The sequence below is a fragment of the Primulina eburnea genome, chromosome 9, assembly GCF_022965805.1.
Source record: "Primulina eburnea isolate SZY01 chromosome 9, ASM2296580v1, whole genome shotgun sequence".
NCBI lineage: Eukaryota > Viridiplantae > Streptophyta > Magnoliopsida > Lamiales > Gesneriaceae > Primulina > Primulina eburnea.
Genome location: NC_133109.1, coordinates 31194793 through 31206765, shown reverse-complemented (window position 1 = coordinate 31206765; position 11973 = coordinate 31194793). Strand labels below are relative to the sequence as shown.

At 32.1% G+C, this 11973-nt stretch overlaps 2 protein-coding genes across 11 annotated transcripts; both read right to left on the bottom strand.

Annotated features, from left to right (window-relative positions):
* Positions 1–517: 517 nt before the first annotated feature.
* On the bottom strand, positions 518–6439 carry LOC140841655 (uncharacterized). 10 transcript variants are annotated; one of them, XM_073209224.1, is made up of 15 exons: positions 5912–6439; positions 5576–5804; positions 5395–5457; positions 5180–5235; positions 4199–4279; positions 4041–4114; positions 3753–3835; positions 3008–3114; positions 2498–2640; positions 2363–2410; positions 1756–1808; positions 1464–1548; positions 1312–1378; positions 1119–1235; positions 524–774 (listed from the first exon to the last, which is right to left on the bottom strand). In XM_073209224.1, the coding sequence occupies exons 2-15, from the start codon at positions 5767–5769 to the stop codon at positions 698–700; spliced, it is 1248 nt and encodes a 415-aa protein (XP_073065325.1). In that variant the 5' UTR covers positions 5770–5804; positions 5912–6439; the 3' UTR covers positions 524–697. The 10 variants fall into 10 exon arrangements, 9 of the variants coding, with proteins under 9 accessions (XP_073065321.1, XP_073065322.1, XP_073065323.1 ...); XM_073209225.1 differs by having other exon boundaries at positions 5968–6439; XM_073209226.1 differs by having other exon boundaries at positions 6273–6439.
* A 3797-nt stretch (positions 6440–10236) lies between these two features.
* LOC140840895 (uncharacterized protein At5g65660-like) lies at positions 10237–11336 on the bottom strand. Its single transcript, XM_073208048.1, has 2 exons — positions 10916–11336; positions 10237–10574 (listed from the first exon to the last, which is right to left on the bottom strand). Exons 1-2 carry the CDS (start codon positions 11153–11155, stop codon positions 10416–10418), a joined length of 399 nt encoding a protein of 132 aa, XP_073064149.1. The 5' UTR covers positions 11156–11336; the 3' UTR covers positions 10237–10415.
* Between the last annotated feature and the right edge of the window lie 637 nt (positions 11337–11973).

The following is an 11973-nucleotide window of genomic DNA, read 5'->3' as shown; positions in this document are numbered from 1 at the left end:
CCGATATTCACAATAAAAAATAATACTCTTAGCATAAAAATTAATATTTTTCATGGATAACTTAAATAAGATATTCGACCCACGAAATTAATCCGTGAGACCATCTCACGAGAATTTTTGTGTTTTTTTTTGGAACATCTACATCCAGACACCATTTTATTTTTTGAAAGTAATATATAATACAAAAACACATTTTTAAATGAAAAAACTTCTTTCTCCAAGCTTAATACATATGCTAAACAATTACCATTTTTATCTTCTTGTGTATCAACAATTAAATTATTAATTAATTTTAATTTTATACATCATCATTCGATTTAACCCAATAATTGATTTAAATTTAATTAGTCCTGATTTTAAATATATCTGATTTTATTAATAACTTAAGACTGTCAAGACAACTTTAAGTTATACCAGGTAATATGTTGCATTATAATTGATAATCCCACTACCACCACCTATCAGTGGGGCAGTGCTAAATAAATGAATAGGAATTAAATTGATTTTATGAAATCTTGGAAAGAATTTCGAAATAATATAATATAAATAAAAGGAAAAAAGAAAAAGAAAAAAGAACTAAAATATGTTTTTTATTTTGTGTTTCCACCACCTGCTTGTAATGAATCAATGCACATTAAAACCACTGAGAATAAATAACCCTGTATTTGTTTTAGGACAACAGGTCGTTGGACTAGTATCATCCAGAATCACCACCAACAGTGCTATCTCCCATTGAAGAGAAGAAGCTCCATACGGATACACAATTTTCATCACCTGAACATGGAGAACGAAAAAAATTGAGATAATCGCATTCCGGATATTTATTTAGAAATCGTAAAAATTACTGGAATACTTGAGCTTGGAATGATATGTGACCGAAAGGGTAATGTTCGGGGACTGTGATATTGGAGTAAATGTACAACATTTGTGCTCATGTCAAGAAAATATATTGATTCAGGTGTCTGGTTTGAAGTATGGGAAATTTTGTTGCATTCGACACTATACAAATCCAGGTAGCAAAGTTAATTAAAAATATATTCATTGCTGATTAAATATGTATAGGATGAAGTCTGAAGTTGAAAGATAATAATTTGCAGGAGTTAGTCTCGAATTAATACCAATCGGATTCATATTTTCTTGAGAATCATCCACGTCCAGAGCTCCAAATCGCCTGTGTCCTGATGCTGTAGCTGCCATCGGAAGAATTGGGTGGAAAGAGAAGCCACTTATTGTGTCTGGGATGCAAATTGAATGGCAAGATAAGACACTCATTAGAAATATGCATATCTACGTAGAAATGGGGGAGACTACCTGATGCGGCTTGAAAGCTAGATACCCACTGCCCTGTCTGAAGATCATATATATGCACAAGACCATCCTGGCAAAAGGAATTAAAGAGCACGATAATTAAATTTCAGTGTTGAATGGACCAGCTAGAGAACAGGTAAAAGCTATGTTGATACCTGACCGCCTGTTCCAAGATGTCGACCAAGAGGTTCTATATCAAACTGAATCTTTTGATTGGTACTTTCAGTTGATCGATAAAGCCTAACCGACAGAGTCATGAAATGTGTAAAACATCAAACATTTGCAGTTAATAATTCCAGATATTCCGTTACATTTAAAGAGCTTGAATTTAGTTGGTATTTCGTGAAGAAAAAGGCCGTGCAAACTTTTTCAACTGAAACTTTTTGGCGAGGGTGATTGATATTTGTCCTTATTAATCTTGTTACAACTTGGTTATAGAAAACTTACTTGTATACAACATCAACAGTTTTGCGAATGTCCCAGCACATTACATAAGGATCCTGCATAGTAATTGAGAAGAAATGTGAAGTTTCCATTACAAAACAGACTAGGGAAGCCCCCTTGGTGCCTATAAATTGAAAATTTAGATTTACCTTTCAAAAAATGATTCTCATTCTGTTTCATCATTGCTATTGCGTAAGTAGTTCTACTATTTTGAGACATGCAAATGTAAATTTTAAATCCCTATCGAACGGTACCAACAAAATATAATAAATAAAATAATCAGACTCAACAAAAGTTTCTTTAGCTCAATTAACACATAATTTTCATCCTTTATTCCTTATCTATTCATGTAACACCAGATACAAATGTCATCCTGTACTCACACTAAACATCTCCTAAGAAATGAAAATAGAACATACACAGAGACAATGGATGCCACTGTCAAAGCAAAACATAAATAAGAGGTATATTTGCATGTCTGTATTTATTTTAACATTACTTTCCATTACTCCTCCAGCACATTACAACTTGTAAACTATAATTGATGCAAATCAACATAAAAATGTAGCAAGCAACAGACAAAAGGGAGAATTGGGTCACGAAGTTCAACCTTTCTTCCCCCGGTATACAGATAGTTCCCATCTTTTGAAAACAGAACCTGCGAGGCGCAGAACTTCTTGAATTGAAAATGACTTTTAAATATTTGAAAGCTTAATCGGAAGAAATGACAAACCACCTAACTTACATGTGTAACCCCACCTTCTTGTCCATGCAGCACATATAGCAATTCCATATTATCATCTCTATATATAGCCGTAGTTTGACTGTAGGAACCGGCAGCTAGCATTCCAGAATAAGCAGGAGAAAAGGCAATTGACGATATAATGCCTGGCCAAACGAAAAAGCAATCTTATAAAAGCATACCAACACTCATTACTTCCATAAGCAAAACTACAACCTTTGTCACTACCGAATGGGAAGAAGCATTAATTCTACACAGGCTAGATTACTGAATGTTGTATAAAGAAAAATCAATTCCAACCAAGGAGTAAAGAAGCTGGTTCAGATTGACAGACTCAAAAATAGCCAATTCACAAAACAAAATACATTCAAATGAAAACAACTTATTGAAAACTTGTTTAACTTGAAAAGGACAAACTCAATAACACATGGAATGGAGGGCATGTGGAGTATCACATACAAGACAACTGTGTTTTTGAAAATTTTACTAAGTCTGCAATCTCAAAAACTTAACCTGACTGCCCTTCTTTGTTTCCAAGAACAGTTGAATGCTGATCAAAATCTCTACCAGGCCGATGAACATCAAATATTCTGATAGTTTTGTTATATCCCGCATATATCCTGAAATTTGTGAAAAGCATTCATGCAGCAGTAAAACACAGAACTCCTTGTAATGAAAACCATAAGAAATTATGGAGCATCACGAGTCAATCAAAATGATAACTTTTAAATCAAACAAAGATGGCATGTCAAATATGAAGCAACGAAAATAAAAAATGCTCACACTCCAGAGAAGAACAAGGAACCTCAAAAAAGTTAAAAGCCCAAGAGAATGTTTATTCAAGATTCTTGAGAAGCCGAAGGAGGATATAATACAAAAAAAAGGGGTGAAAGTGCACATCCATAATCAGAGAATTATTTGCTGGAAGGTGCGCTCACTAAATGGCAATGATTTTTAGATCCTGCGTGTTATGCAATCATGGTGGGGAATAGAACTAGACCAGCAACAAAATTGCAGCCATTACCCATCAGAATATGATTACAAAAATCAATCAATCATTCATAGCAAAACAAATCTAGGAAAGAAAAGATGTTAAAAGGCAATTGATCGACTGGTGTGTGACTCCAATTGTTTAAGTAAGAACTTACTTTACTTTTTTAAAGAAAAAGATGTTAAAAAGCAATTGATCGACTGGTGTGTGACTCCAATTGTTTAAGTAAGAACTTACTTTACTTTTTTAAAAAAAGTAAGTACTTACTTAGTTCCAGAAGGGTTAAAGCCAATCGAAAAGGCAGCAGTAATCTCGTCCATAGCATCATAGGCACGATATGTGCAACGTAACTGACAACTCAGCAGAGAACTCTTGTTAATGATGGAAAACAATAAGGCAAGATAAAGCCAAGTTAAGAACTACATATCGAAATTATCATCTTACAAACATGAATTATTATCGACAACTTCTTAAATACAAAATAGCAACTCTTTAGTTAAGCTTTCTCACAATCAATCAATCTCTAATTAATAATTCATACTGGTGATGCAGCACCTGTCCAGAATTAGCATCCCAAAGATGAATAGGATGATCTCGAGTAGTCGTTGCATATACACATAAATCTGGATCTGAGAGAACCACCATGATATTAATTAATTCTAATTGCAAGACTTATAACAATATCAACAATAAAACCATGTCATGAATTTTACTTGAGGCAGTCATGTGAGGGTACCAGCAATAGTCGTAGACTGACTCTCCCTCAGTTATAACAAGGTTGGCTGCGTATGAATCTGCAAGCGAATAGGACACTTTCAGTAGAATTTGTCCACAAAAAAAAAGATGGTGATGGGCCACTGTCATTGACGATACCACCTAGCTTTAAAAGATAAATTCATCTAGAAAAGTGTTGCAATCTTACATCAGTGGCATAAGAGATCATTGTGTGCAACTTAAATTTTAAATCCCTTCTCACCCAATAGACTAGCTTTTGGAGTTGGAGTTGGAGTTCTAATTGAGGGTTCTTTCAAAATAAACATAAAGAATGGGTTATTTCAGACATGGTCATCATTAGGTAAATCTCACAATGTGACTGGTGTTAAGGTTTAATTAAGATACATTTGCCAAAATTAGCTTCAGGAGCTAGCTTATGGCAATATTATATTCCTACATGATCTCCATAATGAACTGTGAAATGAAACTTTTAGTCTAAATGAACTAATATTTTGTGTCATGTTATTTCTCAAATGGGTAAAAAACTGACTAATTTCTATCGATAACATTGGATTATATAACCGAAAGCAATAAAATATGAACTTGTTTCAAACAAACACAAGTGCGTCATATCTGAAATTTCTCAAGATCAAGAGAAGTTAGTAACCCGCGTCAGTAACTGAAGCTGAAGTATTTACATGATTGCCACTGTCATCGTAAGGCCTAAAACATAAAAAATAAAAGCATAACAGAACCCCTTATCAGAACTACCCTACTAACCAAATTTCAAATAAAAGAAAACAAGTTTAAATGAACTACTATTTTGTGTTATGTTTTATGTTAAATGGGTAAAAACCGGCTAATTTCCATCAACAACATTAGATTATGTGGGCCAAAAGCAATAAAAATTTGAACTTGTTTCAAAACAAACACAAGTGCAACATATCTAAAATTTCTTAAGATCAAGATAAGTGAGTGACCTGCATCAGTAACTGAAGCTGAAGTATTTACAGGATTGCCGCTATCATCGTAAGGCCTGAAACATAAAGAAGCGTGACAAAACTGCCTATCAGAACTACCCCACTAACCAAATTTCAAATATCAAATAAAAGAAAAGAAAAGAAAACAGACTTGATAAATCAAGAAAAAGAACAATAGATCCACGAACTTCACTTAATTGATATTGTCGACTTACAAGGTGAAAACATGGAGAGTATTGTCGTCAGCACATGTTAGAAAGCAAGAACCATCTGGCGACCTATTGACAGGAAAAAAAACCCAAAAAAATTGCAGTTGAAAAAGTTCATGATGGTCAGAATTCAGATTTTCGAACTTCGAGATAAAATAGATCAGAAAATTGGGGGAAAAAATATGACCATTTGACACCCTTGAGAAAGTTGTTCGCATTCGATGGCAAGGGCAAGTTTCTGAACTGCTGGAAGAAATGGTAGGTTTTGTATGGAGGGACGTCGTAATGAACCGCTGGCCAGGAATAGGAGCCGTCCAATGTTGCTTCGGTGACTTCGCTATCCACATTGTGAGGCGGCTGATCCGCTGCTTCATCTTCCATACTTGTCCTTCCGAAGTTGTAAGTGTGGAACTCAACTGCACAAAATGATTCGTGATTGATTATAATCTTTATAAGCTAGCTGAGTGGCAGAGCAACAACACCATTTCTGTGTTGAATTTGAGATTAGCATTAATGTATATACATAAGAATATTCATGTCCCGTTTAACACAGCACAAGATTGAACGAATGGATGATACAATGCGGTAAATGCAACACGATCCTCAAACTTTCCGTTGTTCACTGCTCTATCCTCTATCTTTCCGGTGAGGAAGGAAGAGAGAGATCGATGTATGTAAGCACAGGTTGAGTGTTGACTACAAAACTCGAATCCACAAGAAAATATGAAAAATAAATAAAGGCGACAAAATTTACAGCTTCAAAGCCTGATTTTCGTTCCAAATTGACCTACGAACGTCCTAAGAGAAATTCGAGGGGTGGTGTGAGTGTCCGGATGAAAATGAAAGAAAAAAAGAAGGGGTTTTTGAAGGTTTCTTTGCCCTACTGTTCCGGTGCAGATTTATTTCTGCTTCTACGCTTCTCCACCAGTTACGAGTGCCGCTAGCGATCGCACTAATGCAGGGGACGGCGTCGGAGGCCGCAGATTTATGTGGCGGCGCAAATGCTTTGGCGCGGGTTAGGACATGGCTTTTCTTTTTGTTTTCGTTTAAAAAAAAATAGTACTACTAATTTTTGAGCAAATATATGTTTTGTGATTATTTATTTTGGTTATTTATAAAAAAAATATTATTTTTTATGTTAATAATATTATTTTTTATTATGAATATCGGCAGACATAATATATATATATAATTAGTGAGATCGTTTAATAATCTAATTTTTGTTTTGTTTGGGCTAATAAATGGGCTCTAAACAATACATTATAAGGCCTAAAAGGGTGATAAAAGAACCCTCAAAATTCTATAATTTGTGATCCATTTCAATTCTGTTTTATACCTTACAAAATGAAGAGCACTTAAATACTCTATATTTATATTTACATATTGAAGCTATGATTACGTAGAGTAAATATTTATCGCTTTATCGAAATTTTAACTAATGATGCAACTCAGATCATTTAAATTATATGACAGATTAAATATCATATTTCAATAGTTTTTCTTGAATATGTTGGCTCTAATTTGTGTGGTAGAGATTACTATATCATTCTCTTACTTCTAAAATATATCAAATTTTCCCCAAAATAATATCGGAAATATCTATATCCATAAAAGAGCAAAAAAATAATAATAATTCATGTGAGACCATCTCACAGATTTATAGACAGAACCAAAGAATAGAGATTGAGTGACAAAAAATTTAAAGGGGGAGAGAGCAAATATTAAGATAAAAGTGAAAAATATAATTATTTTTAGACTCCTGATCAATTAAATTAAAAATTGAGAGGCGAAGTCTGCACTCATCTCTTTTGGCTCCGTCACAGCGCTGATCAATTTTGTGATACAGATCTCCGACCAAACTCAACTTATGAAAATTATTATTTTTTATGTCAATATTATTATTTTTCATTGTATGTATGGACTGGAGATATCATCTCATGAATATAGATCTATGAGATCATCTAACAAAAAAAAACCTACTAAAATTTTTTAAAACAAAATGAGGTAATCAAAATTTAAAAAAAGAAAGATAAAATGATATGAGTAACTTGGGAATCAAATCAAAACGTTAGTAACTTTATAATTACATCTTGAAATCAAACTAATTCCACTTTGATGAATCATTGGAGTAGTTGCCTACATATAATAATTTCGATGTTAATGCTGACCAAATTCCACTATTTTCTTCTATATGTAGAATCTTTTGATGCCAAAAATCAACAATTTTAATTTATTTATCATTTGTTGAGTGGGTAACTCACTCTTTGTTCTAAAATACAAAACGTTGGCAAAAACTTGTGTGAGACGATCTTACGGGTCGTATTTTGTGAGACGAGTCTCTTATTTGAGTCATCCATAAAAAAATATTACTTTTTATTGTGAATATCGATAGGATTGATCCGTCTCACAGATAAAGATTCGTTAGATCGTACTAGGATTCCCACTAACTTATTGGCAAAACTAAATTATTTGTCTAAACTTGCCCTCTTTATATCTCATGTATTAGTCTTTTGTCAAGTATTAACGTTAAATATTTAATTGCTGAATTTTTTTAATTAATTGATTAATCTCGAGATGATATTACGATTATGTCTTAGTTCCCAACAAAACCAAAATTATTAAGCAAATTAGTCATTTTATATATTCTCCTCCTTTTTTAGCCATTAGATGATTTATTATTTATTAAAATAACATTCGTTTTGATTCATTTGTTGTTTTTTTTATTTATGAAAATTCCACTAAGCTTTGTAAATATTAAAATTGATGTATTTGTAGCGTTTTTGTGACTATTTGTTTGCGAAAATGCTATATTTATTCATTTTTTAAATTTTATCAAGATTTTTTGTTTTCGTTAAAAAACCCAAATTGTACAAGTACACAACTACTAACTACTAGTGTGTATATATATATATATATATATATATATATATATATATATATATATATATATATATATATATATATATATATATATATTTTTGTGACTATTTGTTTGCGAAAATGCTATATTTATTCATTTTTTAAATTTTATCAAGATTTTTTGCTTTCGTTAAAAAACCCAAACTGTACAAATACACAACACGTACATAAAATATATATATATATATATATATATATATATATATATATATATATATATATATATATTCTCGTACTAGTGGTTCATAATTAATTTATAAGATAGGAGCACTAATTAAGATTCCATATGAGCTGGCTGCTAGAGTGAAAGACCAAAAAGTGTGTGCTTTGCCTTGATTTTTTGTCTTCGTGTTTTTGCAATTTATTAAATAAAAAAATATTATTATTATTTGAGACCGGGCTTGTAGTCCAGTGGTCTCACCCTCTACCAGATCAGATGGCTACGCGAGTTCGAATCCCCCTAAGCGAGCATTATCTTACCGATAATTAAGTAGCTCTACACACACAAATATATATTGTACAATTCATCATTAATTTTCATTATTTGATTAAAAAAACTTGACATTATTTGAATTGCTATGTGATATAAGTTCATGTGGTCGAAAATTTAACACGAAATACGAAATAGAGCATAAAATTTGTCTTAAATTGATATATTAAACTAATAAAGAGTGATTTATAAACTGAATATGTTACACTCCTGGATAGGTCAAGTCTTTTGGGACGGGAGCACAAATGATCGATTTTACATTTGGATAGATATACACCAAGTTACATGTCAAATCAAGCCAGAAACAAATGGGAGATAATAGGCTTTGTAACATCGTTATTATTTTCTACATAAGATAATGATTAATCACACGACCAACTATATAAAAGTTGTTCAAGATATTTTCAGAAAAATAAAAAAGGTGGTGTGAAGAAATTTAAAGCTAGCTAGATTTATTTGAAACATATTATTTTTGTAACCAAATTGTAAAGTTTGATTTTAATTATATATATATATATATATATATATATATATATATATATATATATAATATATTTATTTCTTCTAAAAAGTGATCATGAATTTCAAATTATGAATAGGAAAAATTGTAAAAGGCGAAAAACCTAACCACATTACGTTAGAGCACTAACCTTTTTGGTCATGCTTTAGTAGTGCAATATGATGTGAATGTCAATTTCAAGAATCATTCTTTAGCTTTGGATGATCAATGGGTTTTTGTCCATTTGCATTGATTTTGATTTTATGGTATAAAATCAACGCAATCTTGATTTTCTTTCTGAAATGAAAATTTCAAGTCTTCAAAAAACAAAAAAATTTCAAGTCTTCAAAAAACAAATATAAGATCCCAACCCAAATAAGAAGTCTTTTGTGAGACGGTCTCGCGAATCTTTATCTGTGAGACGGGTCAATTCTACCGATATTCACAATAAAAAGTAATACTCTTACCATAAAAAAATAATATTTTTTCATAGATGACCAAAATAAGATATTCGTCTCTCAAAATACGATCCGTTAGACCGTCTCACACAAGTTTTTGCCATCAAATAATGGATTAATTGGTTTAAAAGAGATGATACAAAAATATTCACATGTATATATAAATTGTGTGAGTCTCATGTGAGACCGTCTCACGGATCTTAATATGTGAGACGGATCAACTCTACTCATATTCACAATAAAAAGTAATACTCTAAGCATAAAAAGTAATATTTTTTCATTGATAACCCAAATAAGAGATCCGTCTCACAAATACGACCCGTGAGACCGTCTCACACAAGTTTTTGCCATATAAATTATAGTAACTTGATTTTTAAAAAATTCAAGTGGATTACTTAGACTATAATTATTATTTATAAATTATAGTAACTTGATTTTAAAAAAATTCAAGTGGGATTACTTAGTCTATAATTATTATTTTGAATAATTATCTAATAAGATTAGATTAATTGAATGATCAGAATTTAAGTACAAGATTCCTTCAAAGAACAAACCAAATATATATGCATACATATTTATATATAATATATATATATACATGGTATGGCTTAAATTCTTTATTCGTGCCTCCACCGTGTATATGGACATCGGCAGCCACCGGCTAAAGCAAAGGCACGGCAATTCTCAAAGGCTTCGGCTGCTGCAGCGGCGGCTTTTGCACCTCAACAATGATTTCTCCCCGTCTCGAAGGGTCACGTGGACATGGCATCGCAACGAATTTGGGAACATTATCCCCTGGCATTAGTATTACTTGTGGGACCTGATTATATCGCTTCAAATTCAGAAATAATAACAACAATCGCTGAAAGCGAAAGCGCGATATTTTTGATAAACTTGATCTTTAAGTCAAGTGGTCAAATTTCAGATTTAGTTTGCTATACTTGTTGATATGTACTGAGCTGGCATGACACCAACCAACAACATTGATAATCAAACGGAAAAAAAATATTATGAAAAAAACTATTTTTACGGAACAAAGATTGATTGGATTGGATTGGACTTCAACAGCTAATAATTTATAATTGTTACTTTAATGTGATCGATTGATCATGATTATATAGTCACATATCTAAGTGTACATACGTAAGTAAAATTGTGTACCATGTTGGGGTCTTTGGTCTTGGAGTTGGAGTGGCTAAGATCGCCATTAGCCTCGAAATCGGCGGCGCGAGTCGAGAGAGAACGTCGCAGCTTGTCCCAATGGTAGCAGCATGAGAATACACCACTGAGGCTGAATATGACCAACAACAGTAAGGCCATACCGAGCGGAAACCCGATTGTGGGTCGAGACGAAGCCGTATCGTGAGAATCCAAAGCAGTAACATGATATGAACTCTCCATTGGTATTATCTCTTGGTTTTGTATGATTTCACCTTTCCCCACATTTAAAGTGTCAAGAAAGAAATATATATTCTAAGTAAGAAAGTGTCAGTTGTGGAGTAGGCGAATTGGGTTGAATGGTTTTGGTTTGGGGAAGAGAGGGAATTTGGAATGGTGGGGATTTATAAAATAGAGGGAACTTTTTTTTTACATTATTTATGTTCCATTCATTTATATATATATATATATATATATATATATATATATATATATATATATATATATATATATTATTCTGATGGGGTACGTGTAAAGTGGAGACTGGGTGTCCTGGACTTGGTACGGAGTGCTTGGCTTTATTGGTGGAAAAAGGTTAAAGTTTTTTATTAAAGTGCGATGATCAAATTGGCGAGTTGAAATTTATCATGGAATATTTATATATATACTTATGTATGTAAATGTTTCTTTTAGGAATTTGGGCAGTAATAATAATAGGTATTTGGATACAAATAAGTTTACAGATAATCGGTGATTTAGGTGATCAATTAATTCTGAGATAAATATATACAAAGCAAGTATTTTACATTAAAAAAAACTATAATGTTGACGCAAAAATCACTACGAAAAGTAGGAAATTGCATCGAGTTGAACTGTATTTCCAAGGACTGATTTAGGATTTCCACTCTGAAGGCCGCTTACGAAAGAAAGACAAAAGAACGAAAAATAAAAGACAAAAATTTCATCGATATATTCATTAATTGTACATTTATTTTAATAATAATATTTCTAACTATAATAAATTCGATGTTTTTTAAAATTTTCAAAGTCTTCAATGCTAG